The sequence below is a fragment of the Copadichromis virginalis genome, linkage group LG1 (genome assembly GCF_057382275.1).
Source record: "Copadichromis virginalis isolate Kocher_CV1m ecotype Utaka linkage group LG1, C_Virginalis_male_GT1.1, whole genome shotgun sequence".
In the NCBI taxonomy this organism is placed as follows: Eukaryota; Metazoa; Chordata; class Actinopteri; order Cichliformes; family Cichlidae; genus Copadichromis; species Copadichromis virginalis.
The window spans coordinates 21,344,359-21,361,379 of NC_140618.1; the positions used below are offsets into that span (position 1 = coordinate 21,344,359).

The following is a 17,021-nucleotide window of genomic DNA, read 5'->3' on the forward strand; positions in this document are numbered from 1 at the left end:
TTTATTTTTTCACATAGGGCCAGATAGGTTTGCAAGAAACAGCATTTTATATTTATTTATCTTTGCAAAAACATAATAAATCCGGAAAGAGCAAATAATTTTCATAGCACTGTAGGTGCTCCTGTAGTTGTTGTAGTGAATGTCACTTTTGACAAATACTTTATACAATGAAGGTTTCCTGTCTTCAGTTTTTTTAACAGTTTTAAATTACTAATAGTTTCCTGTTTCTTGTGCTAATTGACTTCTCTTCACAGGTCTGTTACTTCTTTCTAAAACCTTCTTTCCCTCTTTCTTCACTTTAACAGACGCTGCCGGCTGCACTGCGTGCGCTGAAAGGCAAGGCAGCCCGCCAATGTCTGACTGAGGAGCTCAGTCTCCATGTTCAGCAGAACCGCGCCATACTGGACCACCAACAGTTTGACTACATCATTCGTATGATGAACTGTGCCCTTCAGGTCAGTGACGTGACAGATAAACCTGCCAACATAAGTCACAGACTGTTACATCTGTACTGTAAACATGCACAGTAATATTCCATGCAGATAGGAAGAAGCAGTCAGCCTTAGAAAAGCCTGGATTTTTTCCCCCCTGCAATGCGGGGGTCACGTTCTACAATCAGTCAACTAATCGAGAAATTTAAATACCTGAATTTTTGATAATCAATCAACTGTTTAAAGTTCAGAAATGTTGTAAAGTCTTTATTTGTTCCAGATTTGGGTTTGGTCTGTTGCTTTTAACAAAAAAGTCAATTTAAACATCATCTTGGATTACGAGCTTTTCTGTTATTCTAAGAAAATCGATGGTGAATAAGTAAATAATGAATGAACTACACAAACCTGATGGCTTAGAGACTGTGTGGCCTTATAAAGCAATGCATTTTATCAAAACTTTATATGAATTAAAGGATTTTTTCCTCCTTACAATGCAAGTCTGAAATTGTACTGAGACACTCAGTGCTGTCGTCCCCAAACTGTGAATGTCAAATTTACTGTGTTATTCCCACAAAATATTGAGATTTATTTTAACAAAGCACTTTTTCTAAAGCTGATATACAGGAAAATGTTTTTCAGATCCATGTAAATATTTTAGTTCAGTATCACAAAGTAGACTTTATGAGTTTAAAAGATTAGCTGTAGAGAGTCAGATAGTAATGCTTAAGGTCTCACACAGGCTTAGGGACATGTTGGCGACCACTTAGTAAACCCTGGTCACGAGGGAAGAATGCATATTCCCCAATAGACTGCGATTGTTCAATGGATGTTGCTTGCAGTCGCTGTGAAATTGAATCGGTAAGACCCAGTCATGCAAGTTTGAAGACCGATAAGTGACCTTGCCTGCTGGTAACCTCCAGTCGCGTGTGCATCCCATCACTGTTTGGTGAGTGGTTGTTGGTAGTTTTAGCGTGAAATTGGTCGTAAAGACGTACACAGTAGTGCATCCAAAATGGCCTTGTGATTGTTTTGTTTCTAGCAGGTTGCAGTTGCTGGTTTTCATGGAAGATGCCATCCCGTCTGCAAAAACTTGCAAAACACTCCACGCCATCGTGAAACTATAAAAAAAATGCTATGCAAACCGGAAAAGGAGAAGGTTCATCTTCAAAGTAAAAGCTGTGATCAGGCACATCTACTTTGAAGCCATATAAAGTTTGCCTTTATTTGCAACTGTCTGGCCTTGTGTCATGAGACTTATGACCTATAAGACCTAACAATGCTTCTCAATGTTAATCAGATACTGTGTTTGTGTCTTCTTCGTGCCCTCCTGGTGGTTCAGCTCTTTGTCAAAGCAAGTACGTAGTGTGGTTGTTTTTTTTTTTTTTTTTTTGCAGCTTATAAAAAGTCTGTAAAGCTTTACTCAAACGGAGCAGTTGGTCTTAATTGGTAGTTCCCCTTGTTTTATTAGTGTGAATAAACCCATCTGAGGGATTTTAAAAAAGTAAGCAATAGTCAAAAAGTACAGCATTTATAGAGTGACTTGAGATTCCAGTCATTCCCCCCCAAATAACAGAAAACCAATTAATCCCACCATCTGCTAGGGACGTGCAAAATGTGCACGTTGCTTCAGAGTTGTTCAAATGGAGTTTTGATGAATTTGGCCTTTCGAGAACAGGAAGAGAAAAGTAGTTTGTTGGCATTTGGTTGTCTTCATTTTCAGGATCAGAGACTTTATCGCTGGTCTGCATTTACCAAGGCTTTATAAAACCAAAATCTCGTTTGCACAGCCTCTTTAGTTCAATTCTATCTCAAGTATAAATCAAACGCGTGCTTTCATGTTGTTTCATGTTGTTACATGAAAGCTGGTGCGTCATTTGGTCTTCACCATCAGAACAAAATCTGCAAACCTGGGCTTAAATTTTTCTTTCACCCAAACAAATGAACCTGTTGAACAGGTATGCTCTAGGAAAATGAATAGGTCATCTGTATCTTTAGTGCTGTCTGCAATTCAAGCAAGTAAACCTACATCCAAGTTGTGCTAATATTCACTATTTTCATTTGTTCTGCTCTTGTAAACTACATGTTAGACATGAACATGTTTAAAAAGAATATAAACAAAACATGTTTGCTGAAATGCTAGTACCCCAAAGGACAAAGTAATAATTTCACAAATATAGACGTGGAGTACACTTTGATGAATTGCAACAAAGTATGTAATCAGCCTTTCTCTAAAAATTTTAGAATCATTTATTGTTGTTTTTAAAGATTTTATTGTTTGTTTTTGGTCTCAAAGCCAGGTTGGCTTGCAGCTCTCGGTCTTGTGTTCGTCTGGCATCTAAATATACATTTTAAGATGTGGGGCCAGTTATTACTTTTAAATTCTGCTACGTCGCCTTTGTTTCAATACCCAGCAAAACAAGGACCCCATAAAGATGTCACAGAGCGCGCCGCGGCCGGCCGGATTGTGTCTGTGTGTGGGTGTTCAAAGGTCCTTCAGAGCTTCACAAAGCCAAAGTGACCTATTCTGCAAAAAATGTTCATGCTTCTTGCGTGATGACAGCCACAGGCCACCTCAGTATTTGTGGCGCGTGTGTTGATCTGACACGTTGATTTGCAGTGACATCATCATTAAGAAACCACTTACAAGATTTATCGTTAAACTGTCAACGGCTGTGTGACTTTTCTGTTTTCTGGTTACAATCAGAGTTTTCCTTTGAAAGAGTTAGCAGGATGTGTGCGCCACAGAGTAGGCTAAAGGTTGAGGCGCTGGAATCAGATGAAACTGTTCCTTGGAAGTATGTATGAACTAGCTTTTCTTTCTTTGGCTATCTTGTTAGGCGCGCTAACAATCTGTGAGTGTCTGTAAGAAATTTACAGTTGTGCATTTTTTCCTGTTTAAGCATCTGTTGTTGGCCTTATCTCTGCTGTGTTTCTCTGCCATGAGTAATACCCCCCTTATTGAGGCATTTATGTTAATTGCTCATTTATATGAGTGTGCGTGCGCATGTGCGTGCATGCGCTGGTCAATGCTCTAGCATTTAGAAGTAAAAGTTGCGCAAACCATGTGGGGGAACAAGCCCTGCTGTGGATGTGTCCTGGCATTCCAACCATTTCCTGTCTGATAGGATTATTAGCCTTCTGTGCTCTGCTCTCTCATGGCCTGCAGCGTCATGATGGTGCTCACGGACACGCTCCGAATGGAGGTTTACTGTGAGAGGGTGTCAGAGTCCGAGGTCTATGGGAAGAGATCGCCTCGGCGCAGAGTCCATGCGTCATTTATGATCCCGACCTCAAACGTGTGACATGGAAAAGTGTACAGTAATGCATATTAAGCATAGATGTTGTTGTCGGGTGGAGGGTGAACTCCATCTAACTGTCCTATATGGACTGCATGTTGCCACATCTGAGCTGATGAACGCTGATGTACCCTTTACCCTCACCCGTCCACCCCCTCTAGCTTAATTTCTACCCGCTGCACTTTAATCACTTTGAACATTTCCATTAATAGTTATTAGTGATTACATTTGTACATTATTTAGCTCATAAATTAGTCTCTTGCTGTGAGAAAATGCCCTCTTGTCTGCCTTAGTGGTCCTAATGGACTGCCTTATGTAACTCACTGGTCACTGGGAATCTGTACTTAGTATCATTCCCATGTTCGGATAAATGTTTCTCAAGGATGTGCACCAGTGTGGCCAGGTAAACATCAGTGCTAATCGGATATCTTGCTTTCACTACGGAATTTCTGTTTATTGCTCATCCGGGTGACACAAATGTCAGCTATGTTGCTTATTTTTGCCTAATTCCTTTTCCTATTCGTAATTCCAGACGCAATTAACAGTAATAGGCTATGAGGCAGGCGCTGCTCTGTTTGCCCTCTGCCGTGAAAGTCTCATAAATGCATGCCACAAGTGTCATCCCACAGCTTTCCTGGAAGGTGCTAACACAGGAAGTTAGTGTTTGCTCACATCCTACAGCGTTTTGTGTCACATGCTGACAGCCTCCTTGTGTTTGTCCAGTGCATACGTGTCTGAAACAGAATAGCGGTGTTAGTCATCCTCGCTGTTATAGCTCCAGCAGGCTAAAGAATGAGGGAAAAAGGTTAGACACATAGTAAATAATGGAAGGAAATGGAGGCTGCAGGGTGTCCGTGCAAACCGCAACATCTTCTTCTCCCTCTATTCTTGAAAACCCAAATAACATATGTTAAGGACGAGTTCCCCACCATGAACCGTGTGGACGCTGTGAGAATGACTGAGTGCTTAATGCAGTAACTTTTTGTCAAGTGTTTGATGGACTACAAGCACTCATTCAGTCTAATCTGCTGGAGATTTCACTGCTATCTCTTCACTTTGTTACTCGACCTCAAAAGCTTTTGAGCTGTCACTTATCTTCTCTGGCTGCTCACAGGAGATTAAGGTGGAGGTTAAGTGTGGCTTAAGTGAAGCCGATTAAGTCTTCTTTATATGAAAGGTGATATGGTGACGTATCTAAACCCCTCCCCTTTCCCACCTCCAGCCATTCTTGGACCATTTTGGTTAAAAAGGCTCCGGTCACCGCTAAATTTCTGTTTTTTTCCTTGGAAGAGTACTCATTTGTAAAATAGTCACACTCTTCTGCCTGTGCATTTCCACTTGTTGTTCTATTTTGTCTGGGGTCCATGAACTCCAGTGACCTGCAGCTTTGTCGAGGATGCTGGGTAAACAATGCTTTGGTGCCGCTCCAGTAAGCTGGAACATTTGACCACAGCCCCAATGACTGCAAAGAAGAAGGAAAAAAACTAGCAACAAGAAAACTAAAGCAGAAACTGTGTTGCTTTGTCGACGGGGGGGCACTGGCTTTCATGTGTTTTGCATTTTCTCCCCTTTGTACATTCTTGCCTGTGCGCATTTTCAGGAGTGGCGGCAAGAGGGCCCCCCATTACAGACCACTATCAGAAAGTGGAGCATTCCTCCGCCTATCTCCCTCTCCAAAATGAAGCACTCTGATAGTATGTTGTTTTTGAAGAACACAGTCATGGTTTTAAGAGTCTCGTTTTCACGTGACGTTGGTCCAAAACCAATACATTAAATATGAAAACATTTGTCATACAGGGGTTTTTTTTGGATTTTTTTTTTAATGACTCGGGGTTATCCGGTGCGGCACAAGGTCAAAATCAGTGCTGTTGTTTGTACATGGTCTTAAATCAAGTTTCCTCTGGCTGTTTTCATTTGCAGAGTTCAACGAATAAATCCCAACAAAGCTTACTGCACATAAGTACCAATTTCCTGTGGGTGAAGCACTTTTGAGTCCAACTCAACTCTTTTTCTTTTGTTCCCCATTGTTTTCTATGGTCTGTGTAAGAAAAGTTTAGTTTGGGCCCCTAAGCGCCTCCCACCTTCAGCCTCCCGTGTAGTGATTTTTTGTCTTAATGCCATCCTTTTAAAAGTGCTGTTAAGCACCGCCTCTCTGACCTGAAACAGTCTCAGATACAGAGACTCATTGGAATGGTGTGTAAATGTCAAAGAGGGAATATTTTCAACCAATCCCTTTTGAAATAAAAAAAAAAAAACACCTATAAAAAAAAGAAAATTGAATTTGCTTTCTGGCTGGTCGTGGATGCTTGATTAATGGCCAAAATAACTGCACTTTACGCAACATTTTGTGATTATTATTTTTTTAATTAGCCTTGTATGGCAGTCTAGCTGAATCAATATCAATAAATTGAAGACTGGGACACACTTGACAGTCGTGTCAAGGCAGGAATTATATAAGAAGATTGAAAGCATATGTCATAACGGTGCAAAAGAGCAGAGTGAGGGGATTTGGCAGGCCTAGTTTTGAGCTTTGCCCTGACATTTAACAGAACAGTGTCTTTATGTAACAGGACGTTAGAAATGCTGAAGATGGATTCTTTGCCACCCAAAGTTCTCCCAAAGTCACATTTCTGCATTGCTAATTTGTAGCTGTTGATCAGCAGAGCCCTCAAAGACCATGTTTCTGCTGTTGTTGTGCAATTTAAAATTGTGTTGACATCATAAAATATTTTCACACAAAGTTATCAAACCTGATGATAGTAGGGTTGAAAAGATGTTCTCTCCGAGTCTCGCACCATGCTTTGTTTCCTGCCCTGTTCTCACTTCTCTCTTACTTTTCACCCCGCAGGACTGCTCCACCTCTGAGGAGTTCACGGTGGCTGCTGCACTGCTGCCCCTGTCAACAGCATTTTACAGGGTAAGGAAATAATAATTCTATCAAAGCATAGAAATGTGTGCCTTGAATGTAAATCTTTTGCTCCACCTGTTTTCTCAATGCCGTCTATATCATCTAAGGGATCAGTTTAACTTTTTTATGTGAAAAAGAAAGTTTCCCCAGGCTTTCTGCAGTCCTGTGAAGAACTAGGCAAACCTTTGATGCTTCGATAAGAATTGATATAGTAAGTAAGCTGCATTCAAGCCTCATATCACCAAGCACAATGCAAAGTGTTGGATGCAGTGGTGTAAAGCACCCCACCGCTGGAATCTAGGGCAGTGAGACGTGATCTCTGGAGTGACGAATGAACAGTTTGGGGATGGCCCCTTGCTGTTTCAACATGACTTGACACTAATACAGAAAGCAAGATTCATAAATGGATGAGTGAGTTTGGTGTCGAAGAACTTGAATGGCCTGCACAGAGCCCTGACCTCAACCCGATAGAACAATTTTGGGATGAATTAATGGAGACCAGGCCTTCTCGTCGAACATCGGCATCTTATCTCACAAGCGCACTTCTGGAAGAATCGTCAAAAATGACCATAAACACAGTCCTAAACCTTGTAGAAAGCCTTCCCAGAAGAGTTGAAGCTGGTATAGCTGCAAAGCGAGGGCCAATATCATATTAAACATCATAAGATTATATTAAGAATGGCATGTCACTTGAATTCATAAGCTTGTGAAGGCAGAAGAAAAAATACTGTTGACAATATTGTGTAGCAGCACGACTTAGGTTTACAAAAGTGCATCTGAAGAAACCACAAGATCTCTGGAACAATGTCCTTTGGACAGTTAGACCAAAATGGAGAAATCCATCATATCAGCAGAAACACCTGACCACCTACCCACTGCTAACCACGGTGGTGAAGGGGTGATTTGATTATTTGGGCTTGTTTTGCAACCACGTTGAAAGCTATTGTTGCTAAAGGTGGTTTTACAATATAATCTATCAAGGAGTGTGCTTAGGTTTTCACATGACTGCATTAATACCTGGGAACTTTCTTTTTCCACACAGCTGTATGCAAATATTCACTTACCCCCTGTGGTTTCTAGCCATGCATATAGTCTAGTTTAATAAGTGAAACTACTGTCTCTAAATATTTAAAACAATCTTAGATAAATTATTGATTTGAGCTTATCAGCGCATTGACAGATGGTACCGGACTGGACTCTTTTAAACCTGTCAGCCTAAACATGTTAAATATGTTGCTCCTAAATCTCATCAAACTGAACCTGCAAACATTGACTCCTGTTGAACAGATCAGCTCTGGGGATTACATTAAACAAGGCAGTTCCTGTCAGTATTTTGGACCATCACTGTCTGTAATTCCACTTTGGAGGTCTTGTGAATTTCTCTGTTTTGGTTTCTTGCTGGCTGTTGTGAATAGTAGATGGGCTTGTGTACACAGCTGGTTTAAGGAACTGAACTGTTAACCATTTCCCTTGTCTTCGCCCTGCCCTAACTGCCACCGCAAGTGTGATAATGCATAAACAGTGAAGTGCAGTAACAGCGGATTTCGACTAATAAAATGCAGATATATAAGCTTTGTCTTAATTTTATTGAAGATATTTGGGTAGCGAGATGCATGTCAGTCAAAATGTAACCACAAGCTGGATACAGCGTCTGTTACATGCTTGTCCATGTCAGTAAACCTTCTTTTTTCCCATGACCCACGCCACACACCTCTCAATCATCAATTTTACTGGCAGCCCAAGAGTTTCAAGTGGTAGTTGACCTTAACTTAACATTGCCTTCACAATAGAGAAGTTTCTACACAGGGAATAACCAGATAGATAACTATCATATCTGATATCATATCTCACAGTACAATAATATTGAATGGGTTGCATTGTTGTATTTTGTCATGTTTCTCAGGTCTTTGTCTGAATTTCTACGAACATTATTGCTAAGGATTGTCTTATTGCATTGGAGTCACACTGGGTTAAATATGTACACTTGGGTTTTAAGGGGTATTTATTATTTTCTTCTTTTTTTTGGGGTTGTATGGAAGCCCCAAACGCAATTTCATTGTTCTTGACAATGACAATAAATAAATAAATACTAAATACTAAAATACGAAAGAACTGCTTACTTGACTTTTCGACCCCTGCTAGAAGCACACAGTATTTTAAAGCCAGCCGTGGCCTTTGGTTTCCAAATCATCTAATCAACCACAACTATGTCCTTGCAGCTTACTTGTTGCTATAGGAACAGACACAACTGTCCACACTGGCTTTTTGTTGGATACCAGTGCTGTACCCTGATGGGCTGGACTGGGAACTGGCCTGCTCTGTGCCACCACATGACTTATTCAGTTCACATGCCACAGGCTGATGTAACTTTGTTTGATATTTGTTGTTTTTCTCGTTTCTCTTCAAACCCACCAGGACTGAAACTTTCTCTCATGTAAAATTACTTCTCGTTACAAAGTGGTTTCTGTCTCAACTATGTTAGCTGATCATAAGTCACAGTTACCACACACTGCAGCGATTTCCTCCCTTTTCAGTTAGAAGATTAAAAATAATGCCTTTTGTGGCACAGGCAGCTTGTTAGAAGTAAAGACATTTAGAGAAAGCCATTTTTCTTTGTTGTTTACAGATGATTGGAATTAATGACAGCACTGAGCTGTGTTTCATCCAAAGGGGGAAAAGTAAAGTGAGGTCACGAAGGAATCTGCCAAAAATGTCTGTAATCTCTGGTTTAATAAAACAAGGATCATGCAGTGGAAATGTGAGAAAAACAAAGCGTGGTAATGGAGCATGGCAGCAGCTGTCATTTTGGGTGGGGACTGTGAGGCATGCATGATCTGATATCTCACAATTGATTTCCATACCCTGTTTCACATGTTTCTGTACATGTTTAATATTTTTATTCATTATTTCCACATTTGTGTGTGCAGCTAAGAAAAATCTTGTATCAAAAAGTATTTTTGATACCGATACCTAATATCGGATTGGTCCATCTCTAATATAGTGTAGGGTTGGGCGATATGTAAAAAATTTCCAACTGACAATCGTCAGTCCAATAATCGACGATGGGCAATATATTCGCGCATGCACAGACCTTTTGATGGGCGGAGCAATGTAATCATGCACAGACTGATTTGCACGTGTGCAACACAGAAGTCCGAACATGGACAAACTAATTTCCATAAAAAACATTAGGACTGTCAGCGTTAACGCGGTCATCACGATTAACGCGATTAAAATTTTTAACACAATCAACCCATCTGAGGCGCAGAATGAACGAACTTTGGACAAACTGCCCGAAAAACGTTGATAGAGACATTTCAGGGATTCTGACTCAGTCTGTGCTCCAGATGGGTTAATTGTTAATCGGTGATGACGGCGCGTTAACACTGACAGCACTAAAAAATATATATAAAGTCGCCAATTTGGGATGAAAGAGGCAAACTTAAAGATGGAACCAAAGTGGTGTGCCGCTTGTGCAGACGTATTGTTCGAGTAAAGTACTCAAGCAAGACTAACTTGCATGAGCACGTACGTGTCCACCATCCGGCTGAGTATGCTAGGCTATCACCAGAGTCTGCAGGTCCATCAACAAGCATTTGGGCGCACTCTGAGGATGGTGCATTTGCTCGCAGATGAAAGAGGGTGCTGTTAAAACAGCGTTATTATTTTTTTTCTGACTGCTTCTATTAGCTCCATCATTATTAGCAAGCTTACTCATGGGCAAATAAATAAATAACTTGTCCTTGGAAAAACGATAGTCGATATATATTCGTCACCCAACCCTCATATAGTGCCAATCTAAACTCAACCCTACACAATCTTAGAAAGACATGATGTAGGAGTTTTGATAGATGCTCTTACTTTGCTTTCACATAAAGACACTGTGGCATGCCAAAGCTGTAAATCATGTGCATGTAGTAATTAAACTGTTACTAATATTACTACAGTGACTGCTCAAAATGTCTTTTCTGAAAAAGGCTACTGTCTCCTTCCTCCTGACGTTTTCCTTCCTTTAGTCACGTTTTTTTTGTTTTAGTGTTGTGTTTGCCTGAAGAGCCCCTGCACATATTTGGCCGGATTATCTTAAAATACCTTTTCTTATGATAGCATCACACAGTTGCTGCAGGTTTCTCGGCTCCACATTCATGACGTGAATCTCCCGTTCCACCACATCCCAGGGGTGCTCTTTTGGATAGAGATCTGGTGACGGTGGAGGTTATTTGACTACAGTGAACTCATTGTTATGTTCAAGGAACCAGTTTGAAATAATTTGATCTTCGTGACATGGTCCATTTTCCTACTGGAAGCAGCCATCAGGAGGTGGACATGGTCAGCAACAATACTCAGGTAGTTTGTGGTAAACAATGCTCAGTTGGTACTAACGCAGGCGTCGGCAGCCTTCAACATCAAAGGAACCTTTATAGAAACACAGGCGGTTGACGGAGGACAGATGTAATGGGAGAGAATAAATTAATACATATAGTATATGTACTAATGGGGGTTACGGTTAACCCTAATTATAACCCATGGCTCACCAGCCACAGGTTGCCAACCTCTGAATTAAGGAGACCAAAGTATGCCAAGAAAATATCCCCCACACCATTACAGCTTGACAAAGGCCTGCAGTGTTGATACAAAGCAGGATGGATGTTGTGTGTCATATTGTTTACACCAAATTCTGACCCTATCATTCAGATGATGCAGCAAAAATCAAGACCAGACCTGACTCTCTTGTCCAATTTTGGTGAGCCAGTGGAGCCTTCGTTTATTGTTCATGCTCGCTGCGGACGTCTGCTGCTGTAGTCCATCTGCTTCGAGGTTCAACGCGTTGTGCATTGATGATTGATGATGCTCCTTTGCATACCTTAGTTATAACCAGTGATCATTTGAGTTGCTGGTGCCTTTCTGTCAGGTCGAAGCAGTCTGACCTCTAGCATCAACAAGACATTTTCACAAAAAGACTGACAGTGCCGCCCACTGAAGCTCTTTTTCAGACCATCCGCTGTAAATGCTAGTGATGGTTGCGTTGAATGTTTAAAAATCCAGGAGTCTGTGAAATACTCAGACTAACCTGTCTGGGCAGGCTGTTGCTTCCAGCTGTTCCTAGAAGGCTTTTGTCTTAGTTCATTACATAAGTGCACCATCAGAAAGCAGCAAAGTCTATCCATAAGCATCTCCAACACAAAACAACAAGAGCATGTCATTTATCTTGTCCTGAGTAATACTGCTTTAGTAAGCCTTCTGCAGGACTTTCCATAATTGTGTAATAAAGCTGTGATGAATGCTCACCTAAAAGGCACCTATTGTATAAATGAGAGGCTTCAGTCCCAATAAACCACACATTTAGATGGTAAATGGTCTGTATTTGTATAGCGCTTTTCTAGTCCCTAAGGACCCCAAAGCACTTTACACAACCAGTCATCCACCCATTCACACACACATTCACACACTGGTGATGGCAAGCCACATTGTAGCCACAGCCGAAGTTTGATTTGTTGCAATAAAGTGTAACAGTCCAGTACCATTGTTGCATGAGAAAAGGTTTTCCAAGTTTCCAAATAATTTCCATTGTAACAGTCTTGAAAGAGTCTCCTAAGCAGGAATTTTTGCAATTTTGATATAAAATGATTCAAAGATAAATGAGTTTCTATTTTTTGTTTTCATTTAAGTCAGAGTCTAAGCACACTTTAATCAATGATGCACATTTCTCACTGTGGGGAAAAAACTTTTCCTTTTGCACTACAAGCCAAACTTTGGGTAAAAATTATCCCTCCTCTGTTCAGACAGTGCACTTTAAAGACTGTTAGTTCAAGGTTAGGAGTCAGACATTGGTCAAGTTCCTGTTTGATATTCTTGGCCAGACTTTGGCAGGCTCACAGTGTGTTCATGCTTACAGTGGCACTGTCCCCACGGCCTTCGAGTCTCCAGGTCGGGTAATGTGGGAAGCTTTCTCGCTCTCTCGCGCTCTCTCGCTTTCGCTCTCAGCTCATGTCCCTGAAGCTGCTGGATAGAGACCGTGTTTATTCTTATGGCTGGCCATATAATTCACACTAAAACCCTATGTTATTGACCCAAATTCTCTATTAAGTTGTTTTGCTTTCCCCTCAGCTTATCCCTCCCCTGAATGTTTTGCTCACACTAAAACGGTGTAAATATTACAGAATGTCTAGTCTAAATCATGCATGTCATTTGGCCTGTGCAGGTAAATTTTATTTAAATGCCTCGCAGCCTTTGGACAGCGGCCCATTTGTTAAAGGCGAGGTCTTCTCTTATGCATTGTCTAGTGAGACGTGGGTTTATCAGGAGATGAACGGGTGTCATTGATGCATGGAAGTGTTATTCTGCCCTTTTACTGCCCCACCTGATCCCTTTCTCCTGACATTTGAATGTGTCGCCAGATTAAATGCCTCCGCGTGGGGGAAAATGCAGATTGAATGCAGCAGCCGTTTGAAAACCCAAACACAAGACTGGATGACTTGCACAACAAGAGCACTTGACTGTTAGCATTCTTTCATCCAGAGTTTATGCCTGGAGGCATTTGGCAGCTCGTTCTGTCAAACTGCTCTCCACTTTGTCCCCACAAGGAAGATGACGTACTCCGTGACCCCTGACTATCTCCAAAATGCCTCACCGTATCTGTGTTTTCATTTTTCTTTTGGAACATTTATGTTACTTGTACATTGTGTTTTTGCACAGTTGTGGATGCCACGATAGGCATGTTTATTAGTATGACTGTCGGCATGTGTTTCTTTGTTTGTTTGACTTGAATACGCTATTTGAAGGCAGGCTTTTAGACGCTTCACGACTTTAGTAGCTCTCCTCGCAATGCGCGCACTCGTGCAAGAATTGCAAAAGTCGGAGATGGATTGTGTTCGGGTCAAGCGTGTATTCTCACTCAAGGCTGCTCCAGAAATGATGATTGTTTTTATATCAACAGTTCAGGAATGCTATGAATTCTTCCAAAGCCCGTAAATAATGTTGCTGCCCCGAAGCTGACGACGTATCAGATATAGCAGTCTGCATGCAAGTGCGTCCTCCCTTCAGCGACAACATTCACCATCTCAGAGACAGCGGACATGCATAACGCTGCATGGCTGAGGCGGTTATCAATCATATTATGAACCTCTGGATAAAATCAGAGTTCAAAGTGGGATTCTAAATCCTGATAGCCTAATTACTGTGACTTGTGCACGGCTTTTTCTCCTTTCTGTCTCCCCTTGTGTTTTTTTATTTTGTTTTTTTCAGCTTGTTTTTACCAAGCCCTGCATTCCTCCTCTTCACCGATCACACAGCCAGATGGGGCTAATAGTGGTATGCTCCCTCCTTCCCTTCATCTTTGCTTCCTTCTATTCTTTCCTCCTCCCTTTCCTTTCTTTTCTCCTTCCCTTTTCCCTTCCTCCTTGCACATCTGTCTGGTGCTTTACAAATGAGTAAGAGCCAACCTGGGTCGAAATGACCTACAAAACTCCTGATAAGTCAAGAAAGTACAGCCACTAACAAATCGCACACACTCGGACCCTCCTACACAAACTACACACTCCCTCGCAGCATCACTTGCAAGACACTGACAAAGGCTAGCACACAGTACCATCTAGGGGGCTGCTATTCTGTTCCTATTTGTCAGTATTTATTTATAGCTGTGATCAATTTAGCTCTGCAGAAACAGTTTATCTACACGTGTTCTCATAATGACATCCTAATGTTGTCTACAAGTATGTCTTCCGGCAGCTTGCATTTAAGCGTCAGGTGAAATCTGTGTCTAGTACGAGTGGTTTAAATGGAAGGAGAGGTAAACTGTGTGTCATAGTGCTGAGGCATCATTTAGGAACAGTTGATGGCAAGGCCCTGCAGGAAGAGCTGTTACAAATGGAAAATACAAGGATTGGACCCCCTTTTGCCTTCAAAACAGAGAGTTTGGTCCATATTAAACTGTTTGACAACATCAAACATTTGCTGAAGATTTGTCAACTGCACATCCATGATGTGAATCTCCTGTTCCACCCCAGTCCAAAGTCACTCTATTGGAGTACAGTGTCATGTTCAGGAAATTAGTTTGAGATCATTTGAACTTTGTGGCATCACAAGATGGTACGCTGTGGTCATAAAGGGATGGATAAGTGTGGCAAGAAAATATACCTGACAACATGACACCAGCAGCAGCCTTAAACCATTGTTTACGTCCATAAACAAGCCTGGTTCTGCCGGAAGTTTCTTCCTGTTAAAAGAGCGTTTTTCCTTCCCACTGTCGCCAAAGCGCTTGTTCATAGGGGGTGATATGACTGTTGGGTTTTTCTCCGTATGTATTATTGTAGGGTCTACCTTACAATATAAAGCGCCGTGAGGTGACTGCTGTTGTGATTTGGGACTGTATAAATAAAACTGAATTGAATTGAACTGAATAACATGCCATGTACCAGCAGAAATTAAGTCTCATCAGACATCAATCTTCTGTTTTGGTAGCCTCAGTTTCCCGTTCTTAGGTGATGATGGTGCATTGGTTTTATACTTCTGTTGCCCGTCTGCTTGTTGTTCATTCAGAGATGCTCTTACCTTAGTTTTAACAGGTGAATTACTTGACGTTACTCTTGTGTTTCTGTCAGCTCGAGGCAATCTGACCTCAAGTTGGCAGACTGACTCCAGACATTTACTAGTAAACACTAGTGATAGTTGTGTGGGAAATTCTCAGTTCATCAGCAGTTCAGCAAAGTCATTTAATTCACCTTTGTGCCCATTTCTGATCCTCCATCTGAACCTCAGCATGTCGTCTTGACCATGCCTACAGGCCTCAGTGTTTATTTTTATGCCATGAGATTGACTAATTTAGATATTTGAGTTAACAGCAGTTGAACAGGTGGAATGACGTGGTCAGTGAGTGTATATCTTAATATCATATCAGTTCTTTCATTGCATGGTATATCCTGCCTCTTTAATCTGTGGGGCTGAAGGTACCTGTGGAGACACAAAGAAATGCCCCAACCAGTGCGGGATCTGCACTACCACTGCAGAGCTGCACTATATAACTGCAGTATTCATGGTTTGAGTCAATGTAAAATGATGCACCTAAAACATTAAATAAAGGGTAAAAAGCTACAACAACAACAGCTGACCTTTAGTAACCTACACTGTTATTTCACATTCTTGTTCTAAATTGTGATCATTTGAATCTGTCTTGGCCTCTGTCATCAGCCAGCAGGATGTTATTGCTTCTTATTTTAAACACCTTGAAAACTCATGAAAATCTGCTGCGCTCAGCAGAGTCATGTTTCCCAAAAAAGCGGTTTCATTTGGGTAATCTAATATTAGACGAGCGGAGGAGGGCTCGGCTTCGGTTGTGTGTCAACATGTCAGAATGATTCTTTCTTTCAAGAGGTTTAACCTACACATTTTTTTAAACAGTAAGACATATCTGCCAGCTCTTCTTCAATTACATGTGTTATTAAGGCGGAAAAACACATTTGTCTGAATTATGAAGAAAAACCGCTGACCTGTTAACACCCATAAACCGCTAACAAGACACAGCTCCAGAAAGACTTGCGTTATCAGTGCTATGTGCGTGCAGCTGCGGGCATTAGCTCCCAGCTCTCCTGGCTTCTGGCTTCTGGCCCATTTCACTGGGAATAAAACTGTTTTGGTTCTGTCTGTTATAATTACAGTAACCCCCACCTCCAAAGTTCTCATCCTTCAAAGGCAAACTATAAAGTGATAATAGAAACCACCGTGTTGTGTCCGGCTCAGGGGGAGGGTTCAGAAGCTAATCTAATAAAAGCCTTCAGCCTTACATATGGCTGTCAGACTTTGAAGGGAGGTGGACGGTTGTGGGCGGTTGGTTTGTGATGATAATTTAATGGCACGCCGTGCTTGTATTTGGATCGTGTTGTTCGTGGCGTGATTGATTGATTTTTTTGCTTCCCCACCACTTCCAGCGTGGTTAAACATGTGTTATTACAGTACAGTGTGCAGCAACGTTCATGTCTTGTGCTGAGGACGGTACAGTATGTTCAGAATCTGTTTTTGTAAGCAGCAGGTGATTCACTGCTTGGGCTACACTAGTGAAAAACAGTGTTGTTGTTTTTCACTAGTGTAGGCACAAGAACGTGTGCTGCTTCATCAGTAGGAGTTGTTATCTGTTTAAGAAGTTATATCTCCAATAATGCATGCAGGATATTTTAGCTCAGGCTGGGGGAGCGTTTGTATTTATCTTCAGGAGAACAAAAAGAGAAACGTTTAGGCTCTAGACCTGAGTCCAATGTGTATTTTCATGGCTTGATAATTGTGTTTATGCAGTAAGAAGTCTTGAACCACACAAAATTATAATGATTTATTGAAACCTGTTTAAACATACTTTGAAAAAACAGTAAATCAGGCAAAAACAGAGTCTGTACAGTT

General features: G+C 41.3%; 1 protein-coding gene across 2 annotated transcripts in view; it reads left to right on the forward strand.

Moving 5' to 3' along the window:
* The window catches only part of sbf2 (SET binding factor 2), a 107,855-nt gene that overhangs the window by 58,238 nt on the left and 32,596 nt on the right, over positions 1-17,021 (forward strand). For both annotated transcript variants that reach the window (XM_085454301.1, XM_085454310.1), the window contains exons 16-17: positions 306-455; positions 6,576-6,644. In XM_085454301.1, the coding sequence (XP_085310427.1) occupies positions 306-455; positions 6,576-6,644 (219 nt within the window). The remainder of the gene's footprint in view (positions 1-305; positions 456-6,575; positions 6,645-17,021) is intronic.